Below are 12,795 nucleotides of genomic sequence, written 5' to 3'. Positions count from 1 at the left end.
TTCTTGAGTCGGTTGGTACGTGACCTCAGACTTTTGTATCTTTTTCCCGATGGAAGAAGGTGGAAGAGAGAATGTCCGGGGTGTATGGGGTCCTTAATTATGCTGGCTGCTTTGCCGAGGCAGCGTGGAGTGTGGACAGAGTTGATTGATGGCCAGGGCAGGCAACAATCCCACCCAAGCCCCATCCCCATAATCCCACGCATTTACCCTCCTAGTCTCCCTGACACTGAGGGAGAATTTTCCATGGCCAATCAACCTAACCCGCACATCTTTGCAGTGTGGGAGGAAACCGGAGCACCTGGAGGAAACCCACGCAGACACAGGGAGAACGTGCAAACTCCACACAGACAGTGACCCGAGGCTGGAATTGAATCCGGGTCTCTGATGCTGTGAGGCAGCAGTGCTAACCACTGCGCCACCGTGCCGCTCCATTGCTCTGTGCTAAATTTTGGTGGGCTTCCGGTTTGCTGCAGGTTTGGGTCAGTTAGAGCACCCCTATCCTCTCATCGGAGGGAATAGAAGAGATGCATTTGTGTAGCGCCTTATCGAGACTTTCAAAGCGTTTCACAAGCAATGAGTTACTTTGAAGAACAGCTACGGTTAATAGGCAAACATGACTGCCAGTTGGAATCTTATTCATGATGTGGAGTTGCCGGCGTTGGACTGGGGTGGGCGCAGTAAGAAGTCTCACAACACCAGGTTAAAGTCCAACAGGCTTATTTGGTAGCACGAGCTTTCGGAACGCTGCTCACCACTCACCTGATGAAGGGGCAGCGCTCCGAAAGCTCGTGCTACCAAATAAACCTGTTGGACTTTAACCTGGTGTTGTGAGGCTCCTTACTGAATCTTATTTGTGTAAGAGAAGAAAATTGGATCCCCATTGCCGTTTCTAAAATGAGACTAAATGAAGAAGTTTATGCTAATACTACCTTTAAGCTGCATGCATGTGCATCAAAAGTAGCTTTTTATTTTTGCAAGAGTTCCCGGCTGGAAAATGTCTCAGGTTTTGCTCTTGCTGCTTGCTGTGCCAGTTAATGAATCTATCCCAAATCCAGGGTGTGCTGAGAAATTGTTTGCACTGCTTTTACTTCTCATTCCGTTTCCCCTCTCAGGTCTTCAGGGTAACCCTGACCTCCGCGTCGTGGTACTGTTTGGATACAACACCTTCAAACCCGCAGCTGCTGACTTCATTCAGCGACTTACCAGGCCATTCAACGTGAGGAACACTATTGTGGTGGGGGGCCACATTGACCGAGTGTTTTCTCCCAGTTCCGAAAGGTGGGTACCGCACGCAACCACCGAGCCTTTTCCCTGTCCGCGCAGCTTGTTAACGCAGGGAAGCAAATGCTTCTGTGCTTTCTCCCTGCAATTAATTCCTGCCACGGCTACGAATGATTTATCCGTCCATCAAGCTGGCTCCCTGCAGTGTAATTAAGCTCCACTCCACCACATTGCCATGTAACCGCATGCTCCCAGACTGCAGTGTTTAAAAAAAAAAAAAAATTTGCAAATCAGCTTCCCCCAAAGGCCCAGAGGTAGATGCACCACTTGGATGTGTGAGTGAGCCCTGGAGAGCCAGGGAAGCCTCGGGTTTATTCCCTGCTCCGTGCTGAGCTAGTTGTTCTGGGGAAAGGAGTGTTATTAACCGGCTTCAGCGTCACTAAACCAGGGAGAGTTAGAGTCATCTAGGATTCCTGCTCTATTAGCCCAAAGATGTGCAGGTTATGTTGATTGGCTGTGCTAAATTGACCCGAGTGTGTGGGGGGATTAGTAGGGTAAATGTGTGCTGTTACGGGAATAGGGCCTGTGTGGGATTGTGGTCAGTACAGATGGGCCGAATGGACTCCTTCTGTGATTCTATTTAGTTAGCTGTTGTCGGAAGCGTATTTCTGCAGCAGAGAGGTGAGAAAGTGGTTAAAGCGGCATGCAACAAAGAGAATACAGAAGCAAAGAAGTTAAGGTGAACTTATATAAAATAGTAGCCTGTTCTTGACTGACATATTGTCAGATTCTGCATTTTTATAAATAGAGGCATGGACTATGAAACCAAAGGGGCTTTGGGAACCTTCATAAAACGCTCAAGCTTAAAACAGTACAGCGCAGGAACAGACCCTTCGGCCCACGATGTTGTGCCGAACATGACGTCAAATTAAACTAATCCCTTCTACCTGCCCTTGGTCCATATCACTCTTTTCCTTGCACATTCATGTGCTTATCTGAACGCCCAGATAGTATCTTTTTTAAAATTCATTCGTGGGACATGGGCATCGCCGGCTGGGCCAGCATTTATGGTCCATCCCGTGTTGCCCTTGATCTGAGTGACTCACTCGGCCATTTCAGAGGGCCACATTGCTGTGGCTCTGGAGTCACATGTAGGTCAGACCGGGTAAGGACGGCGGATTTCCTTCCCTAAAGGACATGGGTGAACCAGATGGGTTTTTCCGACAATCGTTTCACGGTCATCAGTAGATTCTTAATTCCAGATTTTTTAAAAAATTGATTTTAAATGGGTGTCACGGTAGCACAGTGGTTAGCACTGCTGCTTCACAGCTCCAGGGACCTGGGTTCGAATGCCGGCTCGGGTCGCTGTCTGTGTGGAGTTTGCACATTCTCCCCGTGTCTGCGTGGGTTTTCTCCGGGTGCTCCGGTTTCCTCCCACAGTCCAAAGATGTGCAGGCTAGGTTGATTGGCCATTCTAATTTGCCCCTTAGGGATGCATAGGTTAGAGGGGTTAGTGGGTAAATATGTAGGGATATGTGGATAGGGCCTGGGTGGGATTGTGGTTGGTGCAGACTCGATGGGCCGAATGGCCTCTTTCTGCACTGTAGGATTCCATGACTCTAAATTCCATCATCTGCCATGGCGGGATTCGAACCCGGGTTCCCAGAACATTAGATGAGTTTCTGGATTAATACTTTAGCAATAATACCACTAGGCCATCGCCTCCCCATCTGCCTCCACCAACACCCCTGGCAGCACGCTCCAGACACCTACCACACTCTGCCCAAAAACAAACTTGCCCCTCACGTCTCTCCCCTCACCTTAAGTGCCCCATAGTATTAGGCCTTTCAACTCTGGGCAAAGAATTCTGACTGTCAACCCTATCTATGCCCCTCATAATTTTATAGACTTCGATTAGGTCTCCCCTCAGCCTCCGTTTGTTCTCAGATGGAGGATTGTTCAACTCAGGGCACCACACTGAAGGAGAGATGTGAAAGCTTTAGAAAGGGTGCACAAATGATTCAGGAGAACATTTCCAGAGACTTCAGGTGCGTGGATAGGTTGGAGAAGCTGGAGTTATTCTCCCTCGGCAAGAGAAGGTTGAGAGGAGATTTGATAGAGGTGTTCAGAATTATTAGATGTCAAGATGCGCAGTAGATAGGGAGAAAGCGTTCCCAGTGAGGGCAGGATCGAGAATCAGAGGACAGAGATTTACACCGTTAGGGACCAAGGTTCGATTCCCAACTTGGGTCACTGTCTGTGCAGAGTCTGCACGTTCTCCCCGTGTCTGAGTTTCCTCCGGGTGCTCCGGTTTCCTCCCACAGTCTGAAATACCTGGGTTTTTTTAAATTAGTGTCACAAGTAGGTTTACATTAACACTGCAATGAAGTTACTGTGAAAATCCCCTAGTTGCCACACTCCGGCGCCTGTTCGGGCACACTGAGGGAGAATTTAGCACAGCCAATGCACCTAACCAGGTATGTCTTTCGGATTGAGAGGAAACCGGAGCACCCGGAGGAAACCCACACAGACACGGGGACAACGTGCAAACTCCACACAGACAGTGACCCAAGCCGGGAATCGAACCCGGATCCCTGGCGCTGAGGGGCAGCAGTGCCACACATTGCATTGGCCGTGCTAAATTCTCCCTCAGTGTACCCGAACAGGCGTCAGAGTGTGGCGATTAGGCGATTTTCGCAGTAACTTCATTGCAGCGATACTGTAAGCCTACTTGTGACACTAATAAATGAACTTTAATTAAACTTAAAACCTCTCACTGTCATGTCGAACACTTAGTGTAGCTAAAGTGCTGGCTTTGACCCTGCTATTTCCTCAGCTGTCCAAGCCGAGTGGAAAATATTCCATGGGTGCGCGTAAACTCCTTCTGTGATTCTATGATTCCATTTAGTTAGCTGCTGTCGGAAGCGCATTTCTGAGCAGAGAGGTGAGAAAGTGGTTAAAGAGGCACGCAACAGAGAGGCGTGGAATGGGTGCGGCACGGTAGCACAGTGGGTAGCACTGCTGCTTCACAGCTCCAGGGACCTGGGTTCGATTCCCGGCTCGGGTCACTGTCTGTGTGGAGTCTGCACATTCTCCCCGTGTCTGCGTGGGTTTCCTCCGGGTGCTCCGGTTTCCTCCCACAGTCCAAAGATGTGCGGGTTAGGTTGATTGGCCATGCTAAAATTGCCCTTAGTGTCTTAGGATGCGTAGGTTAGAGGGATTAGTGGGTAAAATATGTAGGGATATGGGGGTAGGGGTCTGGGTGGGATTGTGGTCGGTGCAGACTCGATGGGCCGAATGGCCTCTTTCTGTGCTGTAGGGTTTCTAAGATTTCTAAGGAAACGGCCCTTGAATATGGATGTGGTGGAAAGCTTGATAGTGGAATGATTGCTTTGGCACGGTTTGTGGAACTTGAGTTAATTGTTTTGGTATATTTATGTGACTGGTTGTTCTTGTCAGCCTGTTTTGTACGTTCCATCCTGATTAAAGTGATAGTGGGCATGTGGGTTCACCAGTGAAGACATTGCCCATTAGAGAGCCTTCACTGTGTTTTGACTTGCATCTTAAAAGGAGGGAAGCCCGGATGAGTTTCCTTTCAGTACAAGGTGCTTTCCCACCCCATCTTTTAGTCACTTCAAAAGGTATGTTTCTCATTTCATGTGGGGGAAAATGCCATCAGCATTTTTTAATATCACTTGCCAGTTAGAGTCAGAGCAGAGAGATGAGTCAGCACAGTAAGGAACTTCCAGTTAATGAAACAAGGTGTAGGATGCAGAACCTGACAGCAGATTACTCAGAGATAGGAAGGTATGAAGAGAGACAATCTTGGAGGTTAAATTGTTGCCTTAACAATGTTTGTCTCCAATTATAAATCCACTGACAAAGTTGCATTAGAAATTCCACATTCCAGAACCATATGTTAGATTTTCTTCACAGGTTGGAGTCATTCTCTGGGGTTTTTTTTTTAGATTCTGGCCCACCTGGACTCAGCTGTGTTGTTTATTCCCACGGAATTGACACCTACGTAGAGAAGAAAAGCATTTAATTTATAATTCCTCTTACCTGTGCAATAGCGAGGTGACTAAATTTAAACCATAGAATGAGTCTTAAAACAGACGCCTGCCATTTATTTTTGTTCATGTGAATGTTACGCAGATGGAGGTGAGGAAGGTACCACCAAGAGCATATTTATTAGTGTCACAAGTAGGCTTACGTTAACACTGCAACGAAGTTACCCCCTAGTTGCTACACTCCGGTGCCCATTTGGGTACACTGAGGGAGAATTTAGCATGGCCAATGCACCTAACCAGCACATCTTTCGGACTGTGACGGATTGGAGGAAACCGGAGCATCCGGAGGACACCCACGCAGACACGGGGAGAATGTGCAGACTCCGCACAGACAGTGACCCAAGCCAGGAATCGAACCCGGGTCCCTGGCGTTGTGAGGCAGCAGTGCTAACCGCTATGCCACTGTACCAACATGAAGAATGGGACGTTGAATTCTATCACAGTTAAACACTATCCAGTTAAGTACGAACATTTAGATGGGGGAAGAGTTCCCTCTGTTCCTCAACAGTGTGTCTCAGCCCGATCCTCAAAAAGATATTTCACTATCAGGCGCTTATCCCTTAAGGGTTTTTTTTAGTTGCAACCACATTTTTAGAGATTTTCCAAACTCATTTCAAGTTGCAGACCAGAAGGCACTTTGTGCTGGCTTGGGTGTAATTTTTAACCCTGGTCTCAGAGGTAAATGACAGCAGTCTAATCCACAGCAATCTCTCATTCACGCAGTATCTCCATAGAAGTGCCTTTTGGGTGGCATGGTGGCACAGTGGTTAGCACTGCTGCCTCACAGCGCCAGGGACCCGGGTTCGATTCCCGGCTCGGGTCACTGTCTGTGTGGAGTTTGCACGTTTTCCCCGTGTCTGCGTGGGTTTCCTCCGGGTGCTCTGGTTTCCTCCCACAGTCCGAAAGACGTGCTGGTTAGGCGCATTGGCCGTGCTAAATTCTCCCTCCGTGTACCTGGAACAGGCGCCGGAGTGTGGCGACTAGGGGATTTTCACAGTAACGTCATTGCAGCGATAATGTAAGACTTACTTGTGACTAATAAATAAACTTTAACTTTTCCTTTACTTTTTCCCGATAACCTTTTTTTGTTTGAGAGCACAAAATGATGCAAGAGTGGTTAGCACTGCTGTCTCACAGCGCCAGGCACCTGGGTTCGATTCCTGGCTTGGGTCACTGTCTGTGCGGGGTCTGCACGTTCTCCCCGTGTCTGCATGGGTTTCCTCCGGGTGCTCTGGAGACCTCCCATACTACAGTACAGCAATTCAAGATGGGGCACCACTGGCTTCTCAGAACTATTAGGAATTGGCAAGAACTGCAAGCTTGGCAAGACTGCCTAGATCCAGAGACCGAGTTAGAAAAAGAAATACTCTACCAGTTTCTCCTCCCATGCTTGTGGGTGGCACAGTGGGTTAACACTGCTGCCTCACAGCACCAGGGACCTGAGTTCGATTCCCGCTTGGGTCACTGTCTGTGCAGAGTCTGCACGTTCTCCCCATGTTTGCGTGGGTTTCCTCTGGGTGCTCCGGTTTCCTCCCACAGTCCAAAAGACATGCTGGTTAGGGCGCATTGGCCGTGCTAAATTCTCCCTCAGTGTACCCGAACAGGCGCCGCAGTGTGGCGACTAGGGGATTTTCACAGTAACTTCATTGCAGTGTTAATGTAAGCCTACTTGTGACATAAATGAATAAATAAAATTTAAAAACTCATCATAGAGATTAAGGACCAAGTATTAATTTTGTATAGTTCCTTCAAAAACACTGATTGCCTGGAGACTTCCCAAACAATCTCTATCATCATTTAATGTGAATTATTGGATATTCACCATATTCACTCATAAACGCAAAACGCATAAAGTGTATAGACAAAAACCCAAACTTACGAACCTTCAGACTATATGTAGCAACTCGATAAGTAAACAAATCCGTGTTTTACTGTCCCCTCCCCCACCCCCCCCCCCCCCTCCGCCCCACGTGACTCCCACCTTTTTCTGTAGCATTGACGTCCGGCACATGTACGGTTTTGTTGGCCTGTCCTTGAGCGGGAGATCGATCCAGGCGGCGTCCATCCTGCTGGACGAGGACGTCGAGACGCCCAAGAGCGCCGAAGCAGCGATGCAACGCCTCAAAGCAGCCAACATCCCCGAGACCAACACGGTGGGATTCATGTTCGCCTGCATCGGGCGGGGCCAGAACTACTACTCCAGCAAGGAGAACGTGGAAGCGGACGCCTTCCGGAAGCAGTTTCCCGGCGTCCCCCTGTTTGGGTTTTTCGGCAACGGCGAAATCGGCTGCGACCGCATCGTGACCGAGAACTTCTCGCTGAGGGAGTGCGGCAACTCTTCGGATTGCGACGAATTGCTTCACGGCTACACTACGGTGATGGCGCTTCTTCACCTGGGGCCGGTTAAATAAAAACTTTAAACACCCTCCAATCAGTTCAAGGGGCGGGCTGACGGTACGCAGGGATACACGCCAGTTGTGGGCCAGTCTTCACTGCTTCGCAAAGGTGCAGAAAATTGTCTGAAATGGCCAAGAAAATTCACGGGGCAAGGCTGGTAAAATGGTCGGGTTGAGTAATCTACTCAAACGAACCTCTTAAATTTCAGGAGAACAGGGGGAGCAATCAAGCTTTCAGATGTTGTCCGTTCAATCGATTCTGTAGCTTTCGATAGATTTGCTTTATTATATTTGAATGCAGGGCTAATAAATAAATACGTGGTATTCCTGGGTGATTTTTTTTGTTGTAATTTTTAAAACCTTTTGTGATTTAAACCAAAGCTCTCTGCAGGATTTTAACAGCCTGACGGGTGAAATCTGGGAAGGGCTTTCTTTGATATTGATGAACGCAAAGAAGCTGGTTACCCGGACTTGTTCCAATCAAATCGACTGGCTGACGTTCTGTTATTGTCGTTCTTAAAGTTTCAGCAAAGAGCCGTGGCGGCGAAAGCCAGAATGTGGGGAGTGTGCACGTTTCCCTCGCAAAGGTTTGGAGAGGAGGATAAGACCCGTGTTTCATGTAGAGCCTTTCACCACCTCCGGGACCTCCCCAAGCGAGTAGGACCGATTTTTGGCCGGAGAAATGGAAAGGCAAGTTTATTAGCTGGACGGAAAGCAGATTCAAAATGCATCTGGGCAGAGGGATCTGGGTGTCTTTGTTCATGAAATGCAGGTACAGCATGTAATTATAAAGGCAACTGGGTGTTGGCATTTATTGCAAAGGGACTGGAGTACAAAAGCAGAGAAGTGTTGTTGCGATTGTGTAGGGTGTTGGTGAGACCACATCTGGAGTATTGTGTCCAGTTTTGGCCTCCTTACTTTGAGGACGGATTTGGAGGCAGTTCAGAGGAGGTTCACCAGATTGATTCCTTGGGATGAAAGGGCTGACGCATGGGGAGAGATTAATCAGTCTGGGCTTAAACTCACTGGAGTTTAGAGGATGAGAGGGGGCCTGATGGAGGTATATCAAATACTAAAAGGGATCGATAAGATAAATGTAGACCAAGAAGAGGTCACAGGTATAGGTTGAGAGGCGGTCGATTTGAGATGAGGAGGAATTACTTCTCGCAGAGGGTGGTGAATTTGTGGAACTTGCTGCCTCATAACATGGTGGAGTCTGAATCATTAAATGGTTTCAAGAAGGAGATGAGATATGTTTCTGATTTTTTAAAAACGGGTTACTGGCAGGGTGGCACAGTGGTTAGCACTGTTGCCTCCCAGCGCCAGGGACCCGGGTTCAATTCCAGCCTTGGGTCACTGTGTGGAGTTTGCACATTCTCCCCCTGTGTCTGCGTGGGGTTTCCTCCGGATGCTCCGGTTTCCTCCCACAATCCAAAGATGAGCAGGTTAGGTTGATTGGCCATGCTAAATTGACCCTTAGGATTAGCAGGGTAAATCTGTGTGTGGGTGCGGCAATAGGGCCTGGGTGGGATTGTGGTCGGTGCCGACTCGATGGGCCGAATGGCCTCCGTCTGCACTGTCAGGATTCTGTGAAAAGGGGTGAGGGGAACAGGTCGGAAGGTGGATTAGGAGGTCCTGTGATGTAGCCTCCAGGATCACGCCAAACCAGAGATGGCAACTCGCGTTTACCCCACCATCCCCTTACAATTCCTAATCTGAGACTGCAGTCCTTGTGTGAGCGAGGATGCTGCATGATGGGATAAGTGCAGCTTCTGTAGCAGGTGTGACCTGTTTGTTGTTAGATCAGAGATCATTATCTGAATTGGAAGCACTGTTACTATAATTAAAATTGCTAATTACACTCATTAACTTTCCTTTTATAATAGAGGTAGGGTTTAAAATAAATGCATGTAAATAGGCGACATCACTGTTTAGAATTACTCGCCGACACCAACACTGGGCAACTATTGCTTAATAAGACTCTAAACTTTGGTTCAATTCTCTCATATTTCTGTTAAGTCTGTGCGATTTGGCAAGTGGCAAAAGGAACACCCTAACAAAACTCACACGGTCCGCCCCCAGGGGCTGAGGATTTGTAGTGGCAGGCAGGGTCGTGTTATCATTCAGTACGTTTTGTAACTTGGCTAATTCACCCAGTGGAGGAATCGCAAATCCTTCAAGTACCCATACCTATGGTTTCTCTCTCTCTCTCTCTTTCCCCCTCCCCCCACCGATGGTTCAACAAGCTCATTCGTAGAGGGCCTGAGTCACACAGATCGGCACAGTCTCTGTTTCTATCCCAGTGCTGACCTTTAATATAAAAGCAAAATACTGTGGATGCTGGAATCCGAAACAAAATGCTGGAAAATCTCGGCAGGTCTGACAGCATCTGTGGAGAGAGAGAATAGAGCCAATGTTTTGAGCCTGGGTGACCCTTCGTGAGAGTCGACGTTCTGACGAAGGGTCATCTAGACTTGAAACGTTGGCTCTATTGTCTCCCCACAGCTGCTGTCAGACCTGCTGGGTTGGTCTTGTTGATTTAAGTTGTGAGTTGCACTATATCACAGATGTTTAAGTTTGAGAAAACAAGAGTTTTTAAGAATAGGATTTAATTCTGATTTGTCCTAACTTACATCAGTGCATTTCTTCTTCTTTCCCATTTTTAAAGTTTAAAGTTTATTTATTAGTGCCACAAGTAAGGCTTACATTAACACTGCAATGAAGTTACTGTGAAATTCCCCATTTTAATTAACAACGTGCATTTACATGGCCCTGGTCCATGTAGAGAAAGTTTATTTACTATTGTCACAAGTAGGCTTACATTAACACTGCAATGAAGTCACTGTGAAAATCCCCTAGTCGCCACACTCTGGCGCCTGTTCGGGTACACCCTATGCACCCTAACCAGCACGTCTTTCAGACTGTGGGAGGAAACCAGAGCACCCGGAGGAAACCCACGCAGACAGGGGAAGAACGTGCAGACTCCACACAGACAGTGACCCAACCCGGGAATCAAATCCGGGTTGCTGTGAGGCAGCAGTGCTAACCACTGTGCCACCCCTGTCATTGCACATGGGAAGACAGGACTGAGTGAGCTGGGATAATCGGACCACGATATCCTGATATAATGTAGCCACATTTTAAGATCATATTTTTTTTTAGTTCAAGATTAACTCAGGAATTTGGGAAGCTATGAGGTTGAGAGGGCTGAAACTATGCAAGTGGAAATTTTTTCCTCTTTATTTACAGTGGGTGTTGCTGGAAAGGGCAGCAGTTGTTGTCCATCTGTAGGCCATTGCGGAGGGTAGTTAAGAGTTACCATGTTGCTGTGGGTTTGGAGTCACATGTAGGCCAGACCAGCTGAAGGAGGCCTTACAGGGGCATTAGCGAACATCCATACATACAGTGCAGAGGGAGGCCATTTGACCCATTGAACCTGCACCAACTCCGAGCCCACCCATCCCTGTAACCATACATACTTACCCTGCTAGTCTACTTGACCTTCAGGCAATTTTGCATGGACAACCCACCTAACCTGCACATCTTTGGAGTATGGGAGGGAGCCGGAGAGCCACGGGGAGAATGTGCAGATTCCATGCTGACAGTGACTTGAGGCTGGAATTGAACCCAGGTCCCTGGCGCTGTGAGGCAGCAGTGCTAACCACTGTGCCACCCTACAAACGAGTTTTACGACAATTGATGATAGTTATCACGCTCAGCATTATTGAGACTGCAAAATAGCATCATATTCAGATTTATTGAATTTAAATTCCACCAGGTGCCAAGGTGGGATTCGAACCCAGGGATTCAGGCCTTGATCCGTGTATCAGTGCCACACCGCCATCTTCTCTCTATGTCAGAACCGCAATTGAGATGTTATAGCGCCACATTGGGTGGGAGGAGTAATTACAGTGTAACATGTTTACATAATGTCCATTAGAAATGGTTCACATGAACTTATAATAATAAAAGTCGACTAAGAAATGCTTTGACAAAGGAACTATCGTTTTGCAGCGATTTGCATGTACACAGGATTCGTATGCATGTACAATGGATACATAGATCAAATCATACTCTCTGGAGTTTATAAAGTATGGAAGGTGATCTCACAGGAACATACAAGATTCTGAAGGGACTAGACGGGGATCTCATTGAAACTTACAGAATACTGAAAGGCCTGGATAGAGTGGACGTGGGGAAGATGTTTCCATTAGTCGGAGAGACTAGGATCCCAGGGCACAGCCTCAGGGTAAAGGGATGACCCTTTAGAACCGAGATGAGGAGGAATTTCTTCAGCCGGAGGGTGGTGAATCTGTGGAATTCATTGCCACAGAAGCTGTGGAGGCCGGGTCATTGAGTGAATTTAAGACAGAGATAGGATCTTGATTGGTAAGGGGATCAAAGGTTATGGGGGAAAAGGCGGGAGACGGGGGTTGAGAAACCTATCAGCCATGATCGTGGGGCAGAATCGATGGGCTGAATGGCCTAATTCTGTTCCTATATCTTATGGTATTATGGTTGTTTCCACTGGGTGGGCATTCTAGAACTTAGAGGGGCACAGTCTCCAGGATAAGGGGCCGATCCTTAAGTGACTGAGATGTCAAGGAACCTCAACACCACCTCCTAGAAGTTCCCCTCCAAGTCACGCACTACACCTGACTTGGAAATATATCGGCCATTCCTTCACTGTCACTGGATCAGAATCCTGGAACTCCCTCCCTAACAGCACTGGGTGTACATGCACCATGTGGAATGCAGCGGTTCAAGAAGGCGGCTCACCACCACCTCCTCCAGGGCAATTAGGGGACGGGTAATAAATGTTGGTCCAGCCAGCAACGCCCCATATCCCGTAAATGAATTTGCAAAGAAACCTCAGATCTGTGAATGTTCGGAATTCTCTACCCCGGAGGGTTGTGGTTGTTCCATTGTTGAGTAAACATAAGGCTGGGATCTCTGTGGGAACTGAGGAGTGGGCAGAACAATGAGGCTGAGACAGAAGATTAACCATAATCGTATCAAATGGCCTGAGGGAATGTTTGGTTTTCGCCTGTTCATGTCACTTACGTTATGAAGAAAAGTTAAAGTTCATTTATTAGTCACTAGTAGGC

At 47.8% G+C, this 12,795-nt stretch overlaps 1 protein-coding gene across 1 annotated transcript in view; it reads left to right on the top strand.

Moving 5' to 3' along the window:
• Positions 1 to 9,170, top strand: part of fbxo22 (F-box protein 22) — a 36,899-nt gene extending 27,729 nt beyond the window's left edge. Inside the window, exons 6-7 of the mRNA XM_078200087.1 lie at positions 1,113 to 1,278; positions 7,285 to 9,170. Coding sequence (XP_078056213.1) covers positions 1,113 to 1,278; positions 7,285 to 7,702 — 584 coding nt within the window. The 3' untranslated portion in view covers positions 7,703 to 9,170. The remainder of the gene's footprint in view (positions 1 to 1,112; positions 1,279 to 7,284) is intronic.
• The last annotated feature ends 3,625 nt before the right edge of the window (positions 9,171 to 12,795 follow it).

This window comes from Mustelus asterias, chromosome 29, assembly GCF_964213995.1.
Source record: "Mustelus asterias chromosome 29, sMusAst1.hap1.1, whole genome shotgun sequence".
Lineage (NCBI taxonomy): Eukaryota > Metazoa > Chordata > Chondrichthyes > Carcharhiniformes > Triakidae > Mustelus > Mustelus asterias.
Note: the sequence above shows the minus strand (reverse complement) of the source record. Positions and strands in the feature narration are given on the sequence as shown.